Below are 12598 nucleotides of genomic sequence, written 5' to 3'. Positions count from 1 at the left end.
CTCGAAAGGACCCCTGAGCAATCCGGGGGCCTCATATCAGACTCCGAGCTACCCTGCATTGAAATTGACCATCATATAAATTATGAAATAGTGTGTCCACATCTTGCATTTGTGACAGAGTGCTGAACTTAGTCTAGTTTTGTATATTCGATGCTAATCAATCATTATAATGACGGGAATATTTAGCATTGATTATGAGGTAATGCGCACAATTGAAAACACGTTTATTGTTTCATATTTATTGCAGCCATGGCTCTAAAAGGACAAGAAGATTATATTTACCTTTTCAAGGATTCGACACATCCAGTGGATTTTCTGGATGCATTCAAAACATTTTACTTGGATGGATTATTTACTGATATTACCCTTCAGTGTCCTTCAGGCATAATCTTCCATTGTCACCGAGCTGTTTTAGCTGCTTGCAGCAATTATTTTAAAGCAATGTTCACAGCTGACATGAAAGAAAAATTTAAAAATAAAATTAAAATCTCTGGCATCCAACATGATATCTTGGAAGGCCTTGTAAATTATGCATACACGTCCCAAATTGAGATAACTAAAAGAAATGTTCAAAGCCTGCTTGAAGCAGCAGATCTGCTACAATTCCTTTCAGTAAAGAAAGCATGTGAGCAGTTTTTGGTAAGGCACTTGGATATTGATAATTGTATTGGAATGCACTCCTTTGCAGAATTTCACGTGTGTCCAGAACTAGAGAAGGAATCTCGAAGAATTCTATGCTCAAGGTTTAAGGAAGTATGGCAACAAGAAGAATTTCTGGAAATAAGCCTTGAAAAGTTTCTCTTTATCTTGTCCAGAAAGAATCTCAGTGTTTGGAAAGAAGAAGCTGTCATAGAGCCAGTTATCAAGTGGACTGCTCATGATGTAGAAAATCGAATTGAGTGCCTGTATAATCTACTAAGCTATATCAACATAGATATAGATCCAGTGTATTTAAAAACAGCTTTGGGCCTTCAAAGAAGCTGCCTGTTAACCGAAAATAAGATCCGATCTCTCATATACAATGCTTTGAATCCCATGCATAAAGAGATTTCTCAGAGGTCCACAGCCACAATGTATATCATTGGAGGCTATTACTGGCATCCTTTATCAGAGGTGCACGTATGGGATCCTTTGACAAATGTTTGGATCCAGGGAGCAGAAATACCAGATTACACTAGGGAGAGCTATGGTGTTACATGTTTGGGACCCAATATTTATGTAACTGGAGGTTACAGAACGGATAACATAGAAGCTCTTGACACAGTGTGGATCTATAACAGTGAAAGTGATGAATGGACAGAAGGTTTGCCAATGCTCAATGCCAGGTATTACCACTGTGCAGTCACCTTGGGTGGCTGTGTCTATGCTTTAGGTGGTTACAGAAAAGGGGCTCCAGCAGAAGAGGCCGAGTTCTATGATCCATTAAAAGAGAAATGGATTCCTATTGCAAACATGATTAAAGGTAAGTGCAGATTGTGTTTATTCTGTAACTTTTAGGTGTTTGAGGTTAGGCCAAGGATCTCTCAGTTCTCTCACAGATAACATTAAAAAGAATTTATCACTTTGGAGTGCTACCTAGGAACTATAGTGGCTTATACAAATAATGTTACACAGAATGTTCCAAGTGAAAATATAGTATAGCAGTCCCCAACTTGACTGAGAGTTATATGATCAGAGTATGCTACCCAGGCTAGAAAAGAAATATTATTTATATAAGAAAACAGTATAATTCATTCTTCTTATTCTACAGCCTGTTTTGAATCTACATCTTGCTTTGAGTCTTAAGAATTTATATTTAAATCAAAGGCTAAATGAAAAGAGAAAGCTGGGTAGTTTTATTCATGTTTAATTTTCTATTTTTTTGCTTGCTCTTGACATTGAAGCTTTTTGATTCTGCTTTTAAATATTCAGCTTTTTTTCCTCTCATCATCTGATCATCTGTCTTTGAAAAGGTCTTTCATTAAAACCTTGAAAGGTTTGGTCCCTATAGGGTGTAACAACTTACATTCTCTCAAAAACTAGAGACAAACAACCTCTGCTCTTTGGAATTCCAGTCTTGTCTTAGAGGGAAAAGGAGAGGGGAAGGTCCCCTACCTCCCACACGTAGCCCACACAGTGGCTATTGGATCTCAGCATCTGTCTGATAAACACTGTATTTTCTGCTGTGTTTGGTACTAGATTAGCCTTGTCTTTCTCTCCCACTGTAAAAAAAGTTAGGCTAGAATCTCACTTATTTCATTACATTTATTCATTGGTGCTGGGGAGGTGCACACAAACTGGTACGTTGTTACCAAATTTGAGTCATTTTATTCCAGATGTTTCTTCCCAGGCCTTTCTGTTTCTTTTTTAATGCTAGTGGGGGTGTGGGAATCTGACCTGGTCTGGGAATCTGACCCGGTGTGATTCTTGGATGAGAACAGGAAGCCTGAGAGGCAGAATGGCCTTGTGACCAGACATGCTGCTTCTGAAGTCAGACTGCCTGGATCCAAATCCTGACTTTCACCTCACTTGCTGGTGAGCTTGGGCAAATGGTTTAATCTCCCTGTGCCCCAGTTTTGCCATCTGTACAATGGGGGTCACAATATTACATAGCTTAGTTCTGAAAGGATTAATTGAGTTTATTCATGTGAAGTGCTTAGAACCGTGCCTGGCACAGAGTAAGCACTCAGTAAGTGTTAGGCATTATAGTCATGAACATCTTATAGAAGAACATGTCAGCTTTGACAGGGCAGAAATATCTTTCATATGCAATTACAGCCGCTCTCCTGCACGTCCGAAGATTGCGAAGTAGTTGGCAGGTTGGGAGAAGGTGGCTTGATGCCTGCTGCAATAGCTGCTCTGGTTTTTGACTCTGCCAGAGCTTGACCCCCCCAATTTACTAATTCCCCCAGTCCTCTCCCCAGGGTGGCTCTTAATGTCCTGACTCCTTTCCTACAAAAGAAGCAAGGAAACTTCAAATATTTTAGCAGCTGTTGTAAACCTGGATATATTTCTGCCTCTGTTTCTTAATGATAAGATCACAATTTCAGTGGTTCTTCAGTTTAGAGTATATTTCTTTGAGGATTGAAATGTATTACTTTACTGAAATGTTGTTAAATCATGTGCGAAACAGTGCTTTCTGAAAAGAAAATGCTGCAATGGTGTATCCACTGTAAAGAAGGCCACACGTGTTCTTGCCTTAGCCTTGAGTGGAATGGAAGACCCTCGTATGCTGAAGTCTTCCCCTACTCCCCAGCTGGGTCTGAAATTCCAGAGTTTTATACTTTTTTTTTTTTTTTTGCGGTACGCAGGCCTCTCACTGTTGTGGTTTTTCCCGTTGTGGAGCACAGGCTCAGCGGCCATGGCTCACAGGCCCAGCCGCTCCACGGCGTGTGGGATCTTCCCGGACTGGGGCACGAACCCGTGTCCCCTGCATCGGCAGGCGGACTCTCAACCACTGCGCCACCAGGGAAGCCCCAGAGTTTTATACTTAAGTTTTGATTCCTGATTATATCTGACCATCCCAGGGAAGGGTAACACTTTTGTCAGTTATGTGCACTTTTTGCTAGTACTGGTTCTGATGGGTGGACTCATGCTGAACTTTAAGTTTCCCATTTGTCTCTAGAAAGGATAACACTATGTTCCCCAGTTTGTTTTATTTGGTAGCCATAAAGTGAACTAGGAGCTTTCCCTGGTAATGAGCACCTAAATTGGGCAGAGTCAAATTTCAAATTCATTTCCTTTTTTAGTTTACGGGTATACAGAGAAGAAATAAATACTCGGCTGTTTAGAAAGTCCTAACTTTCTTTCCCCCTCATCATAACTGCCCTGCTTATAAACTCACTCTTGTTTTGGAGTAGAAATGCACAGGGAGATTGAACTGCACCGGCGCATCTAATAGGCTAAGTAAAAAGTTGGTTGAAAGACTTAAAACTGACATTTTCAACTAAAACGAGCCTCCTCATCTTTCTTCCTCACGTCTTCTTCCCCTGCTGAATCCATTTCTTCCTTATTTTTCTGTGGCATCAGTGTTTCCCAGTTTTCCAAGCTCAGGACCTCAGAATGAGTCTTGTTTGTCTTGGACGCAGTCAGTCATCAAGGCCCATCTGTTCTGCCGGTGTCTCATAGCTTGGTATCCTTCCCTCTGACTCAAGGCCCAGTCTAAAGTCAGCCCCTCAGTACTTCGCACCTGAGCCAATACCTAGCTCTTTCTGACTCTTGCCCTTCCACTCCTGTAGTCCCCCCCTTCCTCTCTTGAAAAACCTTAAAAGTCCTGCTAAATTAAGTCCATGTTTCTTAGTTGGGCATCAGGATCCTTTGCCGTGTGGCTTCAGTTTACCACGTCAGCTTTAATTCCCACACGACAGCCCCAGGTGTGCCACCTGCCCTGCCCAAGTGCTGGGAATCAAACTCAGCTACGTGACATTGTCCAATAAGCACTCACCTTTCCCTCTGCCTAGAATGGCTTCATCTCACCTGTGCCTGCCAAAGGCTACCTACTGAGGCCCAGGACAAATTCTGCCACTGCCTGCCATGATTCCCTTAGTCAAAGCAGTGTCTCCTTGCTCTGAACATTCATAGGCGTTCTCTACCCTGTGTTCTAATTATTTGTGTAAATGTCTCACCGCTTTTAAAAAAAGGTGCAGGGAGCCTTTTTTTTTTTTATTCTTCTATCCTTCATAGCATCTAGCACAATGCCTTGCATCTACTGTCAATAATAACAAAAGCAATAATAATCTTAGTCCAATATTCATTGCAAAACCGAATGAAAGAGCAATATGAAGATGTGATTTTAATTAACACACAGGCGTGGGAAATGCTACTGCCTGTGTCTTACATGAAGTTATCTACGTCATTGGCGGCCACTGCGGATACAGAGGAAGCTGCACCTATGACAAGGTCCAGAGCTACAATTCAGATATCAATGAATGGAGCCTCATCACCTCCAGTCCACATCCAGGTAACAAATTACTGTCTCAAATAGTACATGATGTTGTGATGCATCTTATCAGCATAAGAGATGGCTAAAAATGGGCTGGAAGTAGAAAGTGCTAAATTTGTAGTAGGCTACACATGGGTATAATTAAAGGCTCAAAATATTCACATGTTCATCTAACAATAATCACAATTAGCTATTCCAACTAGATGACATCTACAAATACTTTCCCTAATGTCTTTACATGACACATATTTTAAGTCTGTGTGGTTAAAAGAATTAGTTTCTTCATAAATTTTTTTTTTTTTTGCGGTACGCGGGCCTCTCATTGCTGTGGCCTCTCCCGCTGCGGAGCGCAGGCTCCGGACGCGCAGGCTCTGGACGCGCAGGCTCCGCGGCCATGGTTCACGGGCCCAGCTGTCCCGCGGCATGTGGGATCTTCCCGGACCGGGGCACGAACCCGCGTCCCCTGCATCGGCAGGCAGACTCTCAACCACTGTGCAACCAGGGAAGCCCCATAAATTGTTTTAATGAGATTCTTTTTTTGTGTTTCCTATTCCTCAGTTATATGCTTTCTTTCATTTACTACATGCATTGTATAAAACACAATTTTTATTGACAGTTAAAAACCACTAGTCTGTGAAATAGTTGGGAAGGATACCTGTTGATTCAGTTCAGCAAGAAATGATTTTTTTTTTAGAAGCATGTTCTTTCTGGGTTTCAGTAGCTATTAAACACTTACTCCTGTGATGTGCAGGGCCCTGTGTTGGCCTTAACAGTTGTCCACCCACAAAGAATGGCTTGCCTTCTGTGGTGTCCTTTGTTCTTTGACTTGTCTTTTTGGGTAGAGCTCAGGGGGAAGGATAAACCTGTTACAGTTACCTGGTTAAGGTTAAGCCATCTGATTAAGGTTTTTTTCATTAGGAAAGATTCATATCACCATATCACCGTACTACTTTGAATCATTTTCCATATAGCATCCAGCTTCTGTGTGAGTCACTGGAGAGCATAGTTGGAATTCACGAGCTTGAACCATCTGAGAATAATAATGATAGGTAACTTTGAGCACTTCCATAGGTCAGGTACTGACTGAGTGCTTTGCATGTAATATTACCTTAAATTCTAACTACAATCCTGTAAGTATTGTTTACCCCTATTTTACATATTTGTAAAGGCTTAGAAGGGATAAGTAGCTTTGCCAAGGTCACACAGTTTGGAAGTGGTGGATCAGGATTCAAAGTCAGGCAGTTTGATTGCATTGACCTGTGCTATGACCGATAAGCAATCTGCCTGTCCATAAGGGAACAGGCTCTCCTACTTTTGACCAATGCAGCTGGTTCCACCATACATCATATATGGCATCTCACGGTTCAGGGGGAGCACACCTGAATCTGGTGCTGTGTCTCCATATACCACAGGACTTACACAAGGAGGGACTTCAGCCATATGCTGTCCTGGCTCTGAAGACATCTTAGAGGTAGACTTTCGTCTCCGAGTAGTTCAGATATATTATCCCAGACTCCCCGCAACTTTCTGTGGTAACTAATGAAATTATAATAGAAAATAATAGTAACTGTCAGACTGAGTACAGGCATACCTTGTTTTATTGTGCTTCGCTTTATTGTTCTTTGCAGATATTGCATTTTTTACAAATTGAAGGTTTGTGGCAGCCGTGCCTTGAGAATTCTATCGGTGCCATTTTTCCAACAGCATTTGCTCACTTTGTGTCTTGTCACATTTTGGTTATTCTCGCAGTGTTTCAAACTTTTTCATTATTATTAAATTTGTTATTGTAATCTGTGATCAGTGATCTTTGATGTTCTATTGTAATTGAATTGGCATTTTTTAGCAATAAAATATTTTGAAATTAAGGTATATTCAGTTTTTTTGGACATAAAAAATATGCTATTGCACACTTAATAGACTACAGTATAGTATAAACATAACTTTTATATGCCCTGGAAAACCAAAAAATTTGTGTGATGCTTTACTGTGATATTCACTTTATTACCGTGCTCTGGAACCCAACCTGCGATATCGTCAAGGTATGCCTGTAATAGCTAACATTTATTCAATAAGTATGTACCAGGCAGTAACTATTCCAATACTTTTATCTGTATTAATCCTTTGAAACCTCACAGCAATCCTGTGAGCTAGGTACTGCTACTATTTTATAGGTCACTGAGGCACACAGAGAGTGAATATATTGCCCGAGGTCAGCTAGCTAGGGTTTGTTGTGAGATTCAAATCCAGGCAGTCTGGCTGGGAGCTCATGCTCTTAACAACTACACTGTTACTTCATTTGATCCTCATGTTAACCTTATGAGTTAGATACTTCTCTGACTTATCTTTACAAAGAAAATCTAACATATGAAAAGGCAGATTAACAAATCAGAGGGCAGTTGTTTACATTACAAACTTAATTTATATTTCATAAAGAGATTCCTTTAAAAATAAATGTCTCGAGGGACTTCTGTGGTGGCTCAGTGGTTAAGAATCCGCCTGCCAATGCAGGGTACACGGGTTTGATCCCTGGCCTGGGAAGATCCCACATGCCGCGGAGCAACTAAGCCCGTGCGCCACAGCTACTGAGCCTGTACTCAAGAGCCCACAAGCCACAACTACTGAAGCCCGCGCGCTTAGAGCCCGTGCTCTGCAACAAGAGAAGCCCACACTCACTGCAACTAGAGAAAGCTGGTGCATAGCAATGAAGACCCAACGCGGCCAAAACTAAAATAAGTAAATTAATTAATTTAAAAGTAAATATAGAAATGAAGGTCTCATACTTAAATTGGGTATAGCTTGTTAACTGCTTGAAAGAGAGTTTAAAAGGTAGTGAGACTTAAGCCAAAGTGTGTAAAGCCATGGCAAATCAAAAAATCAATTAGAAATGAGTATTAGGATTCCATATGGAGCATTTTGAGTCACATTGGACATTTTCCTGACATAATGTGAGAAACGAAGTTATCAAATTAGCACCCTACGTGGTATCTTCTATTTGGTTCTCACAGTGTTCAAAATATTTTTTAACTGGCTTGTTACCAATATTTAAAATTCAGGAGATTTCAAATAAAAATCATGATTTCTGGCCTTTAGAAAAATTGCGAGATCTGGCAACCTTGGATCATATTCCTTCCTGGCAACAATTATTGGTGCCAAGTAGTGGCTGTTCCCTTTAGATGAGGCTTATATGCTCCATTTCACCACAGTCTCTTCCGTTCTCATCACATCATAGACTTGGGAGGCCTGTGCTGCTGTTTTTCTTACCCCTAGCCCGGTTCATTCAGATAGTCTGTTATCTCCTTGGCCCTGGAAGGCATTTAGACCTACATCCTCTGAATTATAGCAAGTTATGCCTCTTATGCATTTTAGGAGCACCTCCTGAAGAATGTAAATGTCAGTCTTGAGTCTACCTTATAGATACGTAGCTTAGACCACAAAGAAATGACTACTGTTATTTTTATTTATTTATTTTTTTAACTGTTATTTTTAAAAGGTAATCTAAATGTTATCTTTTTTCTTAATGCTTTTAAGGGTGGTTGCTTTGTATAGTTGAAAAACGGGACTATAATCCCATTAAATTCAAGATAACATTTATTGAGACCTTACCTTGGGAAAGATACCATTCTATCAAAGATGATTAATTTTACTGCCAGAGGAATTCAGTATCTAGTAGTAAATACACATACATAACAGGAATACAAGACAGTCTTACAAATAAGTGCTACTGAAATTGAGGGTAAGGAGAGCTTCAGTCTAATTAAGGGGACCCTGACAATCTTAGAAGGCTTCCAGGCGTAGGCTGTTATGATTTGGGCCTTAAGGAATAGCTACAATTAAGCAAGGTAGTTTTTGAGGAAGAGCGCTCTGGCAGAAAGTTAGCCAGTGAAGGAAGGCTGAAAGGAAGTTTCCAGGTTCATTCCAGTTCCTGGGAGTAAAAGTATATTAATGAGATGCAAGAGGGTAGGATGATAGACTGGATAGGAGAGTTCAGTTGAAGAGCATGTCATGGAGGGCTTTGAATGGCAGCCTGAAGAATTTTAAAATAGAGAGCTTGAAGTTTTCAGAGCAAGAGAATGATGCGTGATCAGTTCTAGCTTCAACAAAAGAACTCCTTTGAGAATAGACTGGGAGAAAGATGGCAGGGAGGTCTTCTAAAGCTATTGTAATAAACCAGGTGAGAAATACTGAAAGCCTGAAGTGGTAGGAGTAGAAAACAGGCAGGTGCGAGGAATGTTACAGATTCACCATTGATTGAATGGTAGTGATTGCTCCCTTGGGTGACTGGACATTGGCGATTAGGACGAGAAAGGAATTGACAGTCATTCTAGGCTCTCTGGCTGATTGACTAGGAGCATTGAAGTAGCAACCAGTGGGAGGGGAGAAGAGGAGAGACGATGAACTCAGTTTTGTAGTGAAATGTCAAGGACCAGTTAGATAACTCAGAAGAGCCGTCCAGCAAGCGATGGGAAGTGTGGTTCTGCAGCTCAGGAGGAAGAATGCAGCTAAATACAGAGATCTGTGAATTGTTTGCTTAGAGATGATGACTATGTGTGGAGGTGAATGAGATGCCTTGGGAGATTGGGACCAACAACACAGTAGTGAGCAGAATCTTGGGAAACAGCATTAGTTAAAGGATGAGCTGAGGAAGAAGAGTGCATGAAGAACCCGGGAGAAGCAGTAAGTGATAGAGAGGGAAAATCCGTGGAGAGCTGTGTCCAGTGGGAACAACGTTCTCTCCTGGCTTTGCTGTTTATTTACTTGTGTAATCTTGGGCAGCAGCTTAAGCTCTTGGGTCTTACTTTCTAGCAAAATAAGGAAGTTAGATTAGATAAGCTTTACAGGTCTTTTCAGTGAGAAAAAAATCTTAGGTAAAAATCTTAAAGTATTTCAATGGATATTGAATACCTGAAAATATTGTGGTTGTCTCTGAATCCCTGCATGGCTTTGTTCCTATCTCTCATGTAACACTGAATACAGACTGCCATGTATTTATAGTGCATATTTGTGTGTAAACTCTTTTGAGCCATGACAGATGGTGCTATTCCTCATACTTGGTTTGAAATTGTTAATTCATTCATTTGTCCAACATATATTTGCTGAGTGCTTCCTGCTTGCTATGGACAGTGCTAGGAGCTCAATAAACAAGACACAGTCCCTTAGCATCAGTAGCTTCCTAGAGTGACCAACAAGAAAAAAGGCAGTTATAGCTGAGGAAGTTTCCATCAACTATAACAGAACATTATGTTGCATTTGGGTAACGGGAAGAACTACCGGGAATTTATTTATTTATCTGTTTGTTTGTTTGTTTATGGGTACGTTGGTTCTTCATTGCTGCATACAGGCTTTCTCTAGTTGTGGTGAGCGGTGGCTGCTCTTCATTGCACTGCGCGGGCTTGTCGTTGCAGTGGCGTCTCTTTCTGTGGAGCACGGGCTGTAGGCATGTGGGCTTAGTAGTTGTGACACCCGGGCTCAATAGTTGTGGCTTGCGGGCTTAGTTGCCCCACAGCATGTGGTATGTTCCTGGACCAGGGATGGAACCTGTGTCCCCTGCATTGGCAGGCGGATTCTTAACTACTGTGCCACCAGAGAAGCCCACTTTATTTTTATACTTTAAAAAAATTTAGATATAGTTTATGTAAAATATTATATAAGTTTTAGGGGTACAGCATAGTGGTTTATAATTTTTAAATTTTTTTATAGTTAAACTTTTTTATACTCTATAGTTATTATAAAGTATTGGCTATATTCCCTGTGTTGTACAATATATCCTTGTAGCCTATTCATTTTATACGTAATAGTTTGTACTTCTTAATCCCCTAGCCCTATCTTGCCCCTCCTCTGCTTCCCTCTCCCCACTGGTAACCACTAGCTTGTCCTCTATATCTGTGAGTCTATTTCTTTTTTGTTATATTAACTAGCTTGTTTTATTTTTTAGATTCCACATATAAGTGATCCCATGCAGTATTTGTCTTTCTCTGTCTGACTTATTTCACTTAGCATAATACCCTCCAAGTCCATCCATGTTGTTGCAAATGGCAAAATTTCTTTTTTATGGCTGAGTTGTATTCCAGTGTGTGTGTGTGTGTGTGTGCACGTATTATATATATATCACATCTTTTTTATCTGTTCATCTGGGGTTTTTTTGCTTTATCATTTTTTTAAAAATTATTTATTTATTGGAGTATAGTTGATTTACAATGTTGTGTTAGTTTCAGGTGTATAGCAAAGTGAATCAGATACATATACATATATCCACTCTTTTTTAGATTCTTTTCCCATATAGGCCATTACAGAGTATTGAGTAGAGTTCCCTGTGCTATACAGTAGGTCTTATTAGTTATCTGTTTTACACATAGTAATGTGTATATGTTAATCCCAATATCCCAATTTATCCCTCCCCCTCTTACCCCCGGTAACCATAAGTTTGTTTTCTACTCTGTAACTCTATTTCTGTTTTGTAGATAAGTTCATTTGTACCCTTTTTTAAGATTCCATATATAAGCAATATCATATAATATTCATCATTCTCTGACTTACTTCACTCAGTATGACAATCTCTAGGTCCATCCATGTTGCTGCAAATGAATTATTTTGTTCTTTTTTATGGCTAATATTCCATTGTATATACATACCATATATTCTTTATCCATTCCTCTGTTGATGGACATTTAGGTTGCTTCCATGTCCTGGCTATTGTAAATAGTGCTGCAGTGTACATTGGGGTGCATGTGTCTTTTTGAATTATGGTTTTCTCTGGGTATATGTCCAGTAGTGGGATTGCAGGGTCATATGGTAGTTCTATTTTTAGTTTTCTAAGGAACCTCCATACTGTTGTCCATAGTGGCTGTACCAATTTACATTCCCACCAACAGTGCAAGAGGGTTCCCTTTTCTCCACACCCTCTCCAGCATTTATTGTTTCTAGATTTTTTGATGATGGCCATTCTGACCAGTGTGAGGTGATACCTCATTGTAGTTTTGATTTGCATTTCTCTAATAATTAGTGATTTTGAGAATCTTTTCATGTATTTGTTGGCGATTTATATGTCTTCTTTATAGAAATGTCTATTTAGGTCTTCTGCCCATTTTTTGATTGGGTTGTTGTTTTTGATATTGAGCTGCATGAGCTGTTTGTATATTTTGGAGATTGATCCTTTGTCAGTTGCTTCATTTGCAAATATCTTCTCCGATGCTGAGGGTTGTCTTTTAGTCTTGTTTATGGTTTCCTTTGCTGTGCAAATGCTTTTAAGTTTCATTAGGTCCCATTTGTTTATTTTTGTTTTTTATTCTCATTACTCTAAGTGGTGGATCGAAAAAGATCTTGCTGCTGTTTATGTCAAAGAGTGTTCTGCCTGTCTTTTCCTCTAAGAGTTTTATAGTATCCGGCCTTACATTTAGGTCTTTAATCCATTTTGAGTTTGTTTTTATATATGGTGTGAGGCAATGTTCTAATTTCATTCTTTTCCATGTAGCTGTCTAGGTTTCCCAGCACCACTTGTTGAAGAGACTGTCTTTTCTCCATTGTATATTTTTGCCTCCTTTGTCATAGATTAATTGATCCTGAGAATACAGCATTAATATACAGAAATCTGTTGGATTTCTGCATGCTAACAATGAACTATCAGAAAGAGAAATTAAAGAAACAATCCCATTTACCATTGCATCAAAAAGAATAAAATAC

At 39.8% G+C, this 12598-nt stretch overlaps 1 protein-coding gene across 4 annotated transcripts in view; it reads left to right on the top strand.

Annotated features, from left to right (window-relative positions):
* KLHL23 (kelch like family member 23) overlaps positions 1 to 12598 on the top strand; it is a 51875-nt gene that overhangs the window by 21623 nt on the left and 17654 nt on the right. For all 4 annotated transcript variants that reach the window (XM_067741594.1, XM_067741595.1, XM_067741592.1 and 1 more), the window contains 2 exons: positions 248 to 1462; positions 4787 to 4939. In XM_067741594.1, coding sequence (XP_067597695.1) covers positions 248 to 1462; positions 4787 to 4939 — 1368 coding nt within the window. The remainder of the gene's footprint in view (positions 1 to 247; positions 1463 to 4786; positions 4940 to 12598) is intronic.

The sequence above is a fragment of the Pseudorca crassidens genome, chromosome 6, assembly GCF_039906515.1.
Source record: "Pseudorca crassidens isolate mPseCra1 chromosome 6, mPseCra1.hap1, whole genome shotgun sequence".
Lineage (NCBI taxonomy): Eukaryota > Metazoa > Chordata > Mammalia > Artiodactyla > Delphinidae > Pseudorca > Pseudorca crassidens.
Note: the sequence above shows the minus strand (reverse complement) of the source record. Positions and strands in the feature narration are given on the sequence as shown.